This window comes from Typopeltis vanoorti, chromosome 21 (assembly GCF_054136105.1).
Source record: "Typopeltis vanoorti isolate ZY-2024b chromosome 21, IOZ_Tvanoo_1.0, whole genome shotgun sequence".
NCBI lineage: Eukaryota > Metazoa > Arthropoda > Arachnida > Uropygi > Thelyphonidae > Typopeltis > Typopeltis vanoorti.
The window spans coordinates 44826323-44843351 of record NC_143569.1 but is presented as its reverse complement, the minus strand read 5'-3'; the positions used below and the strand labels follow the sequence as shown (position 1 = coordinate 44843351).

Sequence of the window (17029 nt, the reverse complement as noted above, 5' to 3'; positions counted from 1 at the left end):
CCATTAAATACTGGTTATTAAAAAAAAAAAGAAAAAAAATTTCGAATGTTATGTAGGTTTACAACCGTTCACATAAAAAATAAAATAAATACATAACAATAACCGACCGATAAATTTTATGCTTACTTTATTATTAGTTTTGTATGCCGATCTCCAAACAATTACTAAGATATTTCCAGACAAAGCAATCACACCAAGCACCCATATGCACATTCGAAGAACGAAGTTGGACATTAAATCTTCGCAGGAAGAAAATTCGTCAGGTTCTGGGAAGCAAGATTTTACGGAAGTAGCCAAGCAACAAAACCGAAATTCATCCGTAGTTCTAGGAAAGTCAAATCCCAAATTAAATAAATAGTATTAATATTATAATTCAATTTTATTATATGTAATTTCAGTTTATTGGATTAAAAGATATTCATTTATTCATTCATTTACGCTATTCATTTATTTATTTAGAAATTTACAAATATATTATTCATTTTACACTAATTCATATTTATATAATAATAAATATAAATATAATACAGCTAATTAATTATATTTAATCTAGTAAGATTTCATCATTCCGTATATTAATCTTAATAGTCGTCGGAGAACTGTCCAGCATAATTTCAACTCTTTTTTCAAATTATTTTAAAATTTAGCAATATTGATAATATAATTTTTTTGTATTTTATAATATAATATTTAATTTAAGGAAATACTTTTAATATTTATTTTTGATTCAAATTTCTTTCAGAACTTTAAATACACCTTTTAAGATTTTTCATTCATATTTATATATTAAAAAGCTGATCGATGATGTTTGTAACAATATATATATATATATATATATATATAGCTTTGTGTCTTCCATGGTGGGTTATTGTTTGCTGTATTTTGAACTGTAGGTGAGTTATATATATATATATATATATATATATATATATACAGCTTTGTGTCTTCCATGGTGGGTTATTGTTTGCTGTATTTTGAACTGTAGGTGAGTTATAATTTGATTCCTATTGCGATATAAATATTTTCATAAAAAACATGAATCTTAAGTATGTGTATTTAATTCAATTATATATATATATTACAATTATAAAGAATATCAAAATAAAAGAATAGTTAGCATGTTTGCATTGTTCTTCAATATTCTTTCTTCAGTACTGAACGAAAATGTCAGAATGGAAAAAAAACACGTAAATTTTGAATTGATCTCACTTCTTCGCCGACAGCTTTTAAAACGCGTTTTAGCTCATGTCGTTTTGTATGTTTACTCGTCTAAACAAGAAAGAAATGATAGCTCCATGAACAAAGTATAGAGAGCAATAAGCAGTTGGAAAGATTTATTTAAAAGAACAAAGACACGCGAGCAGCTTTACAGAATTAAAGAATTCTTTCAACAAATATTTCATTTTAAAGACCATGTAATATCGTATTAAGAAGACTTTATAAGAAAAAGAAAACGAAGAAGAACGCAAAATAAGATGATAAACATCAAATGAAAATTTTTTTCAGCAAAGCGAGAACGAAGAAAAAAGAATGTAGCTTAAATGGTGGCACAGTGGAATTTAAAACTAGAATTTTAACATAGTCAAATATTCTTTGATTTTGATACAAAATTCAAGATTGTAAAACTCCAATAAACAAGAAATATAATACTTTTTGCCAGCAAAGAGGAAACAAAAAAATTACTTTAAACTGTATACTTTTTTAAAAAATTAAGTATTCAATGCTTAAGTTTTCGTTATTAGGTTTTGTTTCAGATTTATTTCGAACTCAAGCTGTCGAGCTTATTTTGAGACAGAGTTTAGGAAAGCGTGTATAATATGGCAAAAATCAGATGAATATTGGTTAGCATGTATTATAGCCAAAACAACTAAGAGACTATGAGGCCAGTATATTGTCTGCTATTATGCGTGTTCAGCAATGGCCAATATGTTCATATTAGGGAAGAAGAAACAGGAATATCATAGAGGAGAGAGAAATCTTTTCCTCCCTTATGAGGCCGGCTACTCATCTGCACCTGAAAAATTCCTTATAAAGATTCCTGAAAGGTTTCTTCTTTGAGCACCAAGTTTTTTTTTTATCTTGTAAAACAAACCTGCTTAAGAACACACAAATTAACAGATGTAATATAGTGGAGTCGAAGGTATCTTTGAGCATTTTTGAATAGTACTGTGCAGCAGTTTCAGATATTTCATTGTGAACAAATCATTACATTTTATTCATTTGATACAATAATAATTATATTTAGTTCATTAAATATGACACTTACAAGTGATGGAGAGATGGAAGTCCTTGGAAAGTTTTACTGCCCATTACAATGAGAAGGTTTTGAGAAAGGTCTCTGCAAACAGTTAAAGAGAGAAAAAATGTTTTCATACGATTTACAGCAAGATATGTTAAATTTTATTAAATCTTTTATTGTTGTGCTTAATGCCATCTTAGTGTTACATTTAATAACAATAATTTGAAACAATAATGCAAAGATACGTTCAGAATAATAAATTATATGAAAAAAAAAAGTTCATAACTTACAATGATATTAAAGAAGTGAGTCCATTGAATATCCCATCGTGAAGGTACTCAATGCGATTGGACGAAAGATCTCTAGGCGAAAAATAACACGAGAATAAATACGAAAATAATTGCACTGAAGATTTCTAACTGACAAAAGATCAGGTGGATACAAAATGTTTCAAGTAAATCGAACACGCCGCACAACTTCATTATTTAAGCATACAGTTGGTTATTCATGGATTCTGTTGGAATGTCTTCATAGATAAAGGGATAGACTTTATAGACATTGATGGATTATTGAATAATTCAACGTCAGTCCAGCAGTCATCACACATCTAAAGTTGTGTAGAAGTTGGAGACCTGCACATTGAAGTTTCGAATGTCATTTTTTCATTATGTCTTTGTTTAGAATGTCCTTTTTTAAAAGTCATTCTAAACTTCTTTTTATTTATTTTGTAAATAAGTTATTTCATCCCTTATAAACAGAGGGCATGAAAGGACGAAAAGAGGCTCGCAGATGAAATTAGCAAATATTTTACGATTACTCAAAAATATTCGAGTAACTTAAAAAGGTTTGAATATATTTCAGTTATTCACGACTGAAATTAATTTTCCTAAAGCTAATTTCTTTCGGAAGAAATTTAAAAGGATTGAAATGCATCGGAAATTTTCTGAATTAATATCGAAGGAAGAAACTAAGGCTAGAATTAGTTGTTATATTATATTCATTGCATGCGTTTACAGGTCGGTTGGAGACGATGATTTTTTTTCTTCTTTTCTTTTTTTTCTTTACTGAAAGATTAATGATTGAGTCGGAATGATGATGATACTCTTGCAAGTTAATTCAAGAAACATTGAAGCTTCGTCTTTAGGTAAGGTTACCTAAATGTAATGTAATACCTAGGTGAGTTCAATAAAGGGTACGAAAATGCAAATACAATTCTACTAGTAGTTCTGCTAGAACCACTAATGTTGATGATGAGAATGACAGTGTCTGCAGTTCATTCATTCATATATATTACAGTGTTCTACAAGCGCATTAGGGATAGTGTCGAACTATTGTTATTTATTATATTTTTCACTAATAATTCAATGATTTATTTGTCATAACTTTTTTTCTGCTTATTTTGACTCTACATCCTCGAAATAAAAATGAATATTTTATGCAATAATTAGCAATAAATATTCGATCTGATAAATGTACAAAGCATATATCTAGTTTTATTAAATATGTCAACATGTAACTTACAGAATCACAAGAGATCTCAATCCTAGAAAAGAATTTCTTGAGATGTTCATAATTCCCTGATTGCTAAGATCGCTGAAATAAAATATAAAAGAAATCACGTGTTAAGTTTCTTGTTTTCTATAACATACCAAAATAAGTATTAAACGGATGATAAATATGACAGCTTTAAGCTACAAAGAGGTTGTATAGTGTTTTCACATTTGTATTTGATTAAATGGTAACAACTATTCAAGCCCATTGTGAAATAAAACAAATTATAAATCAATGAGTAGTAGCATATAACTATACGTACAAGATATCCCAAAAGCCTAGAAACACGGGGAGAAAGTTATTTTAAACAAGTTAGTAAAATTTTCAGTTGTTATTCAAAGTTGAAAATGAGGTCCATCTGCTGGAGCGCATTACTATACACTTGTTGGAATATTAATTCAGATATACTTCTTCGAATACAGAGAAACCTGATATTTCGTATGCAAAGTGTACGAATGAGAACGAACTCAACATATTAATCGAAACAATATTTTATATTTTGGGAGTTCATGTCTCTCATCATCGGCGTTTAAAGTATAAAAGAGTGCTGAGAGTTAACAGGTAGTGAGAGGGGAAGAGATCAAAAGGTAGAGTATGATAGTAGGAGACTATAAAGAGGCTTCACTCGACCAATTTAGCTACATAATCGTGAGGTTGTGGCTAAAAGGTCTTTAAACATCACTCTCATCGCACCTGTCTAAAAAAATGCTAAAAATGAAAACTGAACGTAAATTTTCCAAAATAAATAAACAAAAGAGACGAAATGATCAGATCATGAAGACATAATGTAATAACGAATTGATTAGAGAACCAATGAACACAAAAAACTGGGGGAAGAACCTGGCCCGAGTGGTAGTACAGCTTTCAAGGAGCTGATAAACCGCCTAGATGTTGGCTTTCGCAGCTCAGGTTTAATCAGGTCTATCCCCTCCTATTTGTGAACTATAAAACCAACGACACATGCATACTTACATCTTCAAGGCCCACCTTTCCTAATTGGGTTGTGGGGGCAACAGCTGCAAGAGGAACTGAATGGTCCAATGGTTACGATCCTCTGCCACCAAGCTCAGGTGTTCTGGTGGGATTCCGAAAAGTGTCCACCCAAGGTTTTGGTATAATCTATCCAGCGAGTCCTTGGCCATCCACGTGGCCTCCCACCTGGCTTGGCAAAGAGGGCCTGATGAGGGTGCCTCTCTTATGGCATTCTGACCAGGTGCCCGTACCAACGTAACTGTGATCTCTCAACACGGAGAAGCAGCGGTTGAGTATTGAGAGTTTCTCGAATTGCAGCGCTTCTGACTCTGTCGAGGCTTGTAAGCCCCGCAACCCCTCGAATGACATCATTTCAGCCTCTTGGATTCGTGTCCGCATTCTTTCGGTAATCACCTAACTCTCATGACCATTGGTGAGAATGGGGACATAGACTGCATTGAAGACAACCAGTTTTGCCTTCTGTCTTAACTCCCGCTTCAATACTACCGAACGGCCAGGCTCCAGCAATATTGAGATTGCTAAGCCAATTCGAGTATCTAGATCTACGTCCCATTTTCCATCATTCGTGAATATTGACCCAAGGTATTTAAACTTCTCCACCTGCCTCATTGAGACTCCACATACATGTAGAGTGCACTGGGATGGTTGTCTTGAGATCACAAATGTTTCAGTTTTGGGCACACTGATCTTCATTCAGGCGTCTGCACAAACAGCTACAAACCTATCCAGGGTCCGCTGGAGGTCATCTGTGGAAGAGCTAAGCAGAACTAGGTCATCTGCAAAAAGCAGCCGTCCAATGCTACATCTTTCAATTCTGACACACTCACTGCCTCGGCTGTGCCTATCAATCCAGTCCATAAATATTATGAAAGGAGGGGTGACAGAACACACCCTTTGCGGAGGCCAACGGAGACTGTGAAAGGTTCAGACTTTGTGCTGTTTACCCTGACACAAAACTCTGGGCATTCATACAGGTACTTGACGGCAGCTAATAGTTGGCCACCCACTCCATACTCCTGTACCACCTGCCAAAGCTTACCCCGAGGAACCCGGTCATATGCCTTCTCCAAGTCAACAAAACATATGTAGAGATTCTTGGCATTTTCCCAAGATTTCTCAAATACTTGCTTAAAGTGAAGATTTGGTCAGTTGTGCTTCTACCAGGACGAAAGCCACATTGGTCTTCCTGGAACTTTGACTCAACTATGCTCCTGCACCGTCTTTTGTTGCATACATTTTCCCAGGCAGGCTGAGCAAAGATACCACGACAGTTACTGCAATCCTTCTGGTCTCCCTTCTTGAAGACTGGCATTATTATGCCTGTCTGTCATTGCTTTGGTGCTCGCCCAGATATCCAAGAGCAGCCTGACACACTCGAGTCAACTAGAGAACACCGTCTCGATTTAAAGCTTTTAGCATTTCGGGCCGGATTTCATCATCGCCAGCAGCCTTGCCCGATTTTAGCGATTTTATTGCTAAATGGACTTCTTCTGCTGTGAGACTAGTCAATGCCCCGATCTGCACCTCTTGGATGTCCACAATTGCTGGGCCACCCGGATTAAGAAGGATCTCAAAGGATTCCCTCCATCTGTGGAGGATATTTCCTCCACAGTTAAAAGTGCACCATCAGAGGCCTTAATTGCCTTTGCTGTGCACAATTTCCTCCCTCAAAGGCGGATGGTCTGCCAGAATACTTTGTTTGTATTTGCATAGGATGAGTCTAATCTTTCTCCAAAGGATTCCCAAGCCTTCTGCTTTGCTGTCTTTACCGCCTCGGCAGCAGCTTTTCGTGCCTCAGCATACCGCAAACGCATCTCAGGTTACCTTACCCTAAGCCATGTTAGGTAGGACTCCTTTTTTGCCCGGACAGTTTTTTGGACTTCTTGGTTCCACCAAGGTGTCCTTTTCTTACTGCCCATTGCCACGCCGAGCCGCTTTCTGCCACAGCATATCATGAGAGTGCATAGGCAGTGACAGCTGTCCTGAACAGCTTCCACTCCTCCTCAACATCTGCAGTATGCTTGGGAATCTCTTTAAACCTGGAGGAAATGTCATCTGCAAAATTATTCCTCACAGTCTCATTTTCAAATGCCTCCCATTTCAAGCGATATAACTGCTTAGGCCTACCAGCGTTAATGGTAGCATCTGGTTTCTGAAGCCGTAGAGTGCAGACAACAAGGTGGTGGTCAGTTGACAGTTCTGCCCCTCTTCTCACACGAACGTCCAACACTGAGGAAAATAGGTCTGCTGAGACTATAAAAAAGTCAATCAGAGACCTTTGTTTTAGTGTATCCCTGTACCAGGTATACTTATGGACTTCTCGGTGCTGGAAGAAGGTATTCATTATGGACAAGCTGTTAGTACAGCAGAAGTCCAATAATTTCAACCCATTCGCGTTACGGTCAGGGGCGCCGTTCCTCCCAACCACACCCCTCCATGTCTGGTCATCTGTTCCAACATGTGCATTGAAGTCACTCATTAGCAGGACTGATTCCATGTCGTCTGCAACCCTGTCAAAAGCAGCATCCACTTCCTCTAGGAAGGCAGAATATTCTGACTCCAGATTAGGTGCAGAGGCTTGCACCACAGCCAAATCATGGTTTTTCATCTGAAGCCTTAACGCACATACCCTTCCCCCCAATGGGATCCACTCAGCAACACAGTCTGACAGTTGGGGGCTTTTGAATATCCCCACACCCGCCTGAGCAGACATTGTCGGGCTCACACCAGAGCTTCCACCCCTTATCCAGGTCGACAGTTTCAGAGCCACTTCTCAGGTTTAATCAGATCAATCCCTCCTATTTGTGAACCATAAAACCAAAGAATTATTTTTTAAAAATAGACAAGGTATAACTCCCCTAGGCGAAAATAACCGAAATATAGCAAATAAATAAATGAATATCCGCTCCACGGTTTTACAATAAACTGTAATATGAATAATGTTATACAAATAAAAAAATGGTGTCATCAATATCTTTTGAGAAAAATGTAAACAAATTGTTAATTTAACTCTGTTTACATTTTATTCATTTGAATATTATAGATAACAATTTATCTATTATGAAAATATTTATTGTATGAAAATAGCAATCTAATGTATTTAAATCAATATTACAATTTTTCTCTACAATCTTGGTTATGGGTAATTCCTTAAAACATTTCAAAGGCTTACTGATTTTTTTTTAAATTTTGATTATAAAAAGTATACAATAATAGTGTACTAAATGTGGAATAAAATTATAAAGATGAATTATCATATAATATTATTTATACATTTATTAATGAAATAGTAATTCTCGTGGAAAGACTTAGACGTTGGTTATGTATTTTTACTAAATAGCTTAAGGAAATTACAACGTATACTAGGATATACATTAAAATAAATTTTAATACACTTCCAATATTTCGAAAACGTCACGTTGCCATTTTCACAGGAACTTAAAAACAAGACACGTGCACGCAAGCACAACAAACAGTAAATGAGGACGAAGCAGGAAACTATTCTTTCTCCTAAAAGTCCTGATGGTGTCCCCAATCGCCCAAGAATACCAACATTACCCGCTAGGGTAATGTTGGTATTCTTGGGCGATTGGGCTGAAGGTCTTCTGATGTAGGTTTCCCAAATTTGAGGCAGTCTCATGCAACCAAATTTGTTGAGGTTTGGATTGTTTCTTAGGGCTGAGGCTGATTCCATGAAAAGCCTTTCATATTTGAATTTGAATTTACGGTGTATTATCGTGGCTTTCTTCCACCGTATTCTATGGCGGGTATCCAGCGTATGGTCTGCAAGACCAGAGTGGCTGTATTGGTGAAACTGGATGTAGTCCTTGTGTTCTGAGATTATTATATTGGCTGTCTTGCTTGTTTGGCCAAAGTATGATAGCTTACAGCTGCAAGGGACCTGGTATACACCAGGTAGGTCTAGGGGGGGAGGGAGGTTGGTCTTTAGTAGAGCGGATAAGGGATGCCAATTTTTTATATGGTCTGTAACAAGAAGTTAAGTCATGTTTTTTTAGGATTTTTGTAATTTTTTTCCGAGGTGGCTCGATATATGGTATGGTGATGGATTTAGAGTAACCCTCGTTGTGAGGGGGGGGGGGGGGTTGTGGTTTATTGGTTTCAATATTTTTTGGATTTTTTTTTGGGGGGGGGGTATCCTTTGGCTGAGAAAGTGTTGAGAATGTGGTTTAGTTCTGTGGTTAGGGCATTGTTTAGCGCTGTTGTGTAGTGTTTTAATGACTCCATATTGTTGCGAGGGGGGGATTGTTGGTTTATTTAGTTTATACACTTTATTTTATTCTAATAATTCACTGCAAATAGCAATTTTTATATATTTATCTATTATTTAATTTTAATTTATTTTATTGGTACATATTATTAATCTTATGAAAAAGTAGCTTTTTCAGAACTTCTATAGAACTATCATTAAAGTTAAATTTTTATTAAATTGGGGTACATAGTTTCGAAAATTGACTGCTTTTTTCAAGGATATCGAAGAAAATAGTTCTGTTGCATACTTCATTTTGGATAATTTAATATTTTCCACTCCTTTGTTCACTGTGTGAAGTTACAAACAAGGAAACCTGGGGAAACTCGACTTCCACAATTAGTAATTACAAGTGACCTCAAATCAGGATAATTGTATCTGATGCTTATATGAACATGATATTAATTATTTATTCATATTAAATTATGATCAGTGAAAAATATAAATAATGAATGGCATATATTATCGACCGATGAATACATTGTGCAGTAATTGTAAAAGATGCCGCTTTCTGTTTATTGTTAATCCACGTGGTCACATTTTAACGAGAAGTGACTGTTGTGTGGGAATAATTTAGACCAAGTTAATCTGATACTTAAGCGGACACGTGTGGAAACCTGAAACTTTGGAACATCTTCGGGAGTAATTGATGTGATTAAGTGCACTCGTGTGTCTGTCCTGAGATGAAAATACTTCGCCGTGTTGGGCATAATTAATAGAAAGGCGCTACCTTACGAGTTTCGAAGGCTGAGTCAGAATCCATAACAGACGTGGTAATTAAAGAACACCGCGTTCAAATTCAACCATAAAAATCTTCAGTGTTGAGATTATAACACGAAAGTTTCCTGATTATCTAATAAACTAGATAAATGACGCGACAAAAGTTTCCATCGTGAAAAGAGAAATGAATTATTATCATTCAGCGATGATAGCCCATACATACGATGCATAATCACTGAGACCGGCTGCAACTATGATATATTTTATATTATAACGATATCTACTTAATCTCTTATACAAGACTGTTAATGAATTTGGTATTAGAATAAGCTGTCAGGTTACCATAGCAACGCTTACTGCACTGAATATATCTTATTAAGTTTTAAGTAATGCTTTCTAGGTCAGTTTCTCAACGTTAGTGTGTTTTGCCGATTCTTAAGATAGCAGCGCGGTATAACACACGTGATATACGGCGTTGCATATATATGATAACTGAGCATCATTAGGGTTGCATGTATTGGCTCCATGTGTGTGTGTGTGTGTGTGTGTGTGTGTGTGTGTGTGTGTGTGTGTGTGTGTGTGTGTGTGTGTGTGTGTGTGTGTGCATGAATTTCACTCGCAAAAGTTTGCAGATTAGTACCATGGGTGGGCTAAGGGCTATGTAATCTGGAATTCCGACTCCAGACACAAATGGAGCTCTTTCATGCTCCTTTAAATCTCGAATAAGTTGGTCAGTGATCTCATGCCAGGCGACTAAATTCATCTGCCACCTAAAGACATTCACAAGCATTCTTATTCATAGAGCAATTCAAATCAATTGCCTATTACGTGGAGATTCAAAGTGTTATCCACTAACTCAACTACTGCAGAAATTGATTAATATCAGTTAATTTTAAGTGAAAAATTAAGACAAATACAAGTTCTAAAGCTACTTTAAACAAAATAATAAAATAAAATAAACGGAATAATCTTGTATGAGTGAAATAATAATTACGAACAAAATTTCAGAACTGAACATTTAGTTTAAAATAAAACAAGTCACGAGTATTACCACTAAGTAGTCAATCATCACGGTCTACTCCTTTATACTTAGTTCACAATGATTATGCATTTATAATAAGTCATAATACGAGAGTGTGCTGAAAAGTCATAATCATCATGAAGGAATTGCAGGTAGAACTATGTAACACATTATTCCACATATTCCCCACGAAGTGTTATGCACTTGTTAAAACGCTTCTGCATCATTTGCAATCCTCTGAAAAAAAGAAGTCTTTCTCTTGTTGCACAAACGAGTCATTTTTGTTCTAGCTGTTTATCAGAACTTTTTCTGATAAACAGCTCACTAAACAGTGAGCTGTTTATCAGAAAAACCCACCCCTTCCTATATCTTAAAAGCAATCAAACAGATGAGTTGAGACTATTACATAGGATTCACGGATTATTTTTATTACTATATTCGTTTCATTTTATCAAATTTTAGTTCATTTTCATTCAATTTAGACTATAACAAAAGTATGTTTTTTTATTAAGCATAAATACAAATACCAACACTAAAAAAATCGCAGAAATGGTAAGGTAATTCTCTAATTAGGACGATCCCCTTGCAATGATCTTTAATGTTATTTTAGAACTTAATAATTTAAAGTATAATTATTTTCAGATCTAGATCTGCTGAACCTGCTAATACAGGTGCAACAGTTGCTAGGAATCACTTTTCTGTACAACTAGACCACACCGAACCTGCTCCCTCCTCTTTCTCTGGAACAGCCTTCCAAACAACTGCAACAACCCGCAGCTCTTCAAAAAAACGAAATAAAATAAGAATAAGAAATAAAAATAAACATCAATTTGAGTAAAATACTATTAAAATCTTACTTGACAACTTGAAGAAATTTCTATTTGGTCAAGTTCCGTCAGTCAGGAATTTTGTGTTATCTTCAGTATACGAACAACCATTACAGGGTTAAACAATCTTGTATCGCGAAGAATATCTGACTTCATTTCCTAGTTGGGTCATAAATTCTGAGAAATTTCTTTATCTGGTAAGCAATGTGCATTTTTGTATTTGTTATAAATATTAATTAACGTAAGAAAAAAAAAACTAGCTCTGTTTCATCTAATATTGAGCTCAAGGCACTTCGGCAATTTCTTATAATTTAAGAAAACCATGAGTCGAAATCTAATTAAAGTGCGCGAAAGTTAGCAGTTTAATTAAGTATTGTTTCAGGACAGTTCATTTTAAATGAAATGTCTTGAAGAATATACATCGTTCTTTCGATTGATTTTTTCTTCTTTTAGTTATAATTTTTAGATGTAAGAAGTGAGGTAGCAATTATCAGTAACAAATATAAAGGAACTTGTGCATCTTGTTTAGTTTATCAATAGGAAGAAATTGTATAGGTGATAAATGGACGAAATTATTCTCCTTTTTTCCCCAAGGTCTTACAAAGAGAAATATCTGTGAAGAAACACACTCAATTTATTTGGTTAGAAGCGCTCTTAATGATCAGTCTGTTGAGCCCTTATTCTTCGGGAAAAAACTCGATAGTGTGACTAAAATGTATCGCAGCAGATGAGTACTCAAAGAAAATTGAAGCACAATTCCCATAGAGATTTATTTCTTTCTTTGAGCAGAAAAGGGGATTTAGTTTAGCAAAATTGCATTTGCATTTTTAATTCCTTTTTTTACATTGTGAGGATAGAGTTTGCAAATTTCATCAACACGTGGAAAATAGCTTCTCTTTGTGGTCAAATTGCTTATCAATTTGTTTATGATGAATTCGATGTAACTTATATGTTGTCGTGTTTCCATGGCAACAATAGGTTTCAGATATATCCACAAGGCGACAGAGTAATCGTTTCTATGTTTTCTCTGTCAGTATTATAATATCCTAAATAAATTATATTTGTTTTTTATTTCTTTAGTTGTTTCTGTGTGCAACATCACTTAAATAAAATATAATGTAACTAAAATAACATTAATAAATAAAAAATGAATAAAATTTAATATAAAATATAATAAAAATAATAAAAATTAAACATAGTATAAAATATGTAACATTAATAATGTAATGAATATTTATTTATTTACATCTGACCCAATAATGAAATGTCACAAAACCTAAATCACATCGGTGTCGAGAGTAGATAACAGAATAAAAAGAAAGATCAATAATTAATTAGAATTCATAATAATTAATCATTAATTATAATAATTTTCATTATTAAGTGTAATTATTATGATAATAAGGAAAAATGAAGTGGATTGGAATTATTCTATCTAATTGTATTCAGTAACTTTTTAGCACTAATTTTAAATAAAAATCAATGTCGTGTCTATTGAAATATTTATACACAGGCTTTAAGTGCAACATTTCAAAGTTTTTATTACTATTATTATTTTTAATCATAATTTTAAAAGTGTCAATAGATTAGAGTATTTTATTTAAATAGAATACGTCTAAAGTATTATAAATATATTAAATCTTAAATTATGAATATTATTCTAAATGATGAACATTAGTATCGAATAACAGTGTTGCTGGAAGGCAGTGATTAAATTCCATTGTGACCCTGTCGATGGAAGCAAACTGTCATCTTCTACTCTGCACAGAGCACTTTTCTTACGTCTGTTAATATAAATAACACTGTCTGCCTCATATGAATTCATATTGAATATTGTCAATCTTCACTGTCTGCCTAGCTCCCTTATATACCATTCCGTCGATATTTGTCTTCTTTTAGTTTTATTATATTATAATATAATATTATATATAATATAATATTATATTATAGGACTAATTTTTCTAATATAGAACTATCAAAACGCTTGATGCACACGTTATTGAAAGCTTTGACGAATTTGAAAATAATGATAACGCTATTAAGTACTCCTTCATGGCATTACACGAGTAACAGAGAAAGAACAATGCTCTAAAACAAGCATTAGACTTCTCTGTACTCTCTCTCTGTACTCTCTCTCTCTCTCTCTCTGGAAAGAAATTCAACTCATTTAATTTTCTGCGTGAAGGATATGTACTCCCTGAGAATTTTCAATGAATGATCTCTTAATTACCAAAAACGTTATGCACATTTAAAATGGATCGACACTCTATTTTAAAATTTTATATTATCTTAAAATATCGTTCGAATTAAAAACTAGAATAGTTTTAAAATAAAATTAAATATTAAAAATATCCTATTTTAAGATTTCTTGATGTTATAATATCGCAAAACGAATTAAAAGATATCTTATAATAGAACAAAAACTTCGCACATCATTATTTTTATTGATTCATCTACTATTTCGTATCTTATAGCAGATGAAATCGAAATATTTTTCATTTCCGATTTAATTATTTTTATTTATCAAAAATTCAAGAATGCATGTACAATACTGCTGAAATGAATACTAGATATCCATTACATTACAAAACTCGTTATTGGTTCGATTGAGGTTGCCGATGATAAAACCTTTTTCTGGGTTTTTCAACTTTCCCTTGTTAATCGATTTTTGGCAGAGGTAAGTAACGTTCTCTTCCCAAAATTCGATTTTTTAGTTCCACAACCGATGAAAATCCACCGCAGAACCCCTTCACTATTTCAGACAACAATATACTGTATACCTGTAGAGATAGGGTTTAGGACCACAGCATTGAAGAAGTTATCTGTCGTACTGTTTTTGGTGCGTATAAAATCACTGATAGCCATAGTCTGAGATATTACAGCAGGCAGTGGCTGGAGTCTGGCTACCAGCCAATTTTTCAAACGTTAGTTAGTTAATTAGGGGATTATCTATTTCATCTATTCCCTTTACTACTAAAAGCGTTCGAGATTTATTTATTGTTATTCGTTTTAGAGAATCAAAATATTTTACATCTTGAATAGTAATGTGCATCTTATAACATAAAATAAAATCGTCACTTTTATAATTAAAATCCAAAGACTACGTCCTTAAAAGGACTGACATTGGAGATGGACTGAGTCCTTGACTCTTTATTCCGTCATCTGAATGAAGAAAATCTGAGTGGATGGGGTATTATTGAGCTAAAAGCTCTAGTCATGGCTCAGTAATGGCAATAGCCAAGCCCTGTTACCCTGGAAGTCCTAAAAAGGACTACATCTTCCGTATTCCGATACTATTAACGGATTTTTTTCATTCCAAGGACCAAGTCCTTAAAAGGACTGGCTTAAAAGGACGAAGCAATGCTTTTCGTCTTCCCCGTTATCTGTAGAGGGCAGTGTAGGGATAAGGTGTTATTGAGCTATTAAAGCTCTGATCATGGCAGGAGGGTAACAGCAATAGCCGAGTCTCAGTTAGAACTTCATTGGCTACAGCACTGCCATCCATTACCATCCCTGGAGACCCATTTTAGTCGCCTTGTACGAAATGCATGAGCTACATTGGGCTATTCTTATCCCGGCAACCACACGGGGAAGGACTACGTCATTTGTTATTCTTTTTATTTATTTCAACTATTTTCTTATAGTGAAATGGTGTATTAATATTTTCTAGAAAAATCTAGAAATTAATAAATTGATTTCATAATTTTCTATCTTTTAAGTAATGTGTTATATTATAGTATACCATAAATTTGATTATTTAAGTTTTGATACACAGTAGTATTAATTTGATTATTTATGTTTTGATATACATATACTGTAGTATTAATTTGATATATTATTTATGTTTTGAATCAGAATTGCGTACGACATATGCACTATTCTGGTTGTGTTTGGCAATTTTTTGGGCTCTAAACACAGTCTACCCAGATGAAAATATTCAGATGAAAAACCTTTATAGAGGTTCTTCGTTTCCTAGACGGTATTCGAACTCAGATATTTCGCCAGAGAATTGTTGGTACCGACTTAGCTATAAGGACAATTTTATATGGTGACATAAGAATGATATACATTGTCATAAATTATATAAATTATACAATATTTTACCATAATAAATCTTGAGCGTTAATAATGAAAGAGTAATATGCTCTTTCTTTATATTAAACATCAAACTAATACCAGAAAAGACCTGAAAAACCTCTAGTTTGTAACTGGATTCGAACCTAGTTGGTATTTCTTCTGAAGAAAAATTTAATATTTATGAAACCTCACATGAGGTTATGTGGCCATCAGTTAGTCGTTTTTTTAATCATTTGCCTCTCCAAACTATTCTTAAATCCGTCGACAATATTTTTAATGCTCATCTTAGAAACAGAAATACTTCTCATGTGGGTACTGTAGCTACGTATGCTTCTTTGATTTCGGCGAGGAGGAGTCGAAAAATTCCTGAATTGTTCAATGCTCGCAGTGGCTAAATAAAGTCTAGCATTGTCATAATATAAAAGATAGTATTTTGTGTCATAACGTATTGCAGGTTTCATTTTTTAATTTCCAACCCCCCCCATTCTTTTATTTTTCTTTGGCTTATAAAATTTCCAATATATTTTGCTGTCATCCTTCTTCAAGCCTCGAATCATTTAACAGGTTCTGATTAAAAACATGATCATAGCACATCGTTTACGAAAGCTACATATAGAGTTGCTGAGTGTTCTGTCCGGTTTTTTTAATCGCATTGTGCAACCTTTCCTTAACAGATTTTCCTGTTGTGATAAAAAATGCAATAATGTAAAAAAAATAATGAAACATCCAAAGAATTGGTTTGAATTTATAAGGATGTGTTTTCCTCTGACTAATTCCGACACTGGAGAATCAGCGCAACAGCGAAAAGCAGTGAAAGTTTCATAACTGTATACGATCTGCAAAACATTAGCGATAACATGAAGATATTTTCAAAAATACTTCTAATTACCTTATAATAAAACGGGAAGTACATATAGTGTATTTCGAAGTATTTATAATAAGTAATATTGAGGTATTTATACTATTTTTGTTTTGAAAATCACCAACGCATGAAGTATCAATGGAAAAACGTAAAGAGAACTGCCTCGACGTCACTGGTGTTATCGAAACAAAGAAGACAAAAACATTCAAAATTCTTCTAAATATAGGATATATTAAGGAGACAACGATTAGCGAAAGGAATGAATAACTATAGTGCTCAATACTAAACACAAAAATAATCTTCTTGAATGGCAAATTTCTTGACGATGATACTTATTTTTGCCTGTGACTTCACAGAAGCTTGTGCTAAGGAAGAAATGCACACGTTTTTGAGTCACTAGAGAAGTCAGCTGGCTTCACGTATAAGGAAAAGTCAGTCCTTGTTGGAGATCTAAACAGCGTAAGAGGAAATG

The 17029-nt window shown here is 33.9% G+C and overlaps 1 protein-coding gene across 1 annotated transcript in view; it reads right to left on the bottom strand.

Annotated features, from left to right (window-relative positions):
• Positions 1-17029, bottom strand: part of LOC150094814 (G protein-coupled receptor GRL101-like) — a 96029-nt gene that overhangs the window by 11252 nt on the left and 67748 nt on the right. The window contains exons 4-7 of the mRNA XM_090411667.1: positions 3761-3832; positions 2530-2601; positions 2267-2338; positions 127-325 (exon numbers count right to left, since the gene is read on the bottom strand). Of these exons, the coding sequence (XP_090267793.1) occupies positions 127-325; positions 2267-2338; positions 2530-2601; positions 3761-3832 (415 nt within the window). The remainder of the gene's footprint in view (positions 1-126; positions 326-2266; positions 2339-2529; positions 2602-3760; positions 3833-17029) is intronic.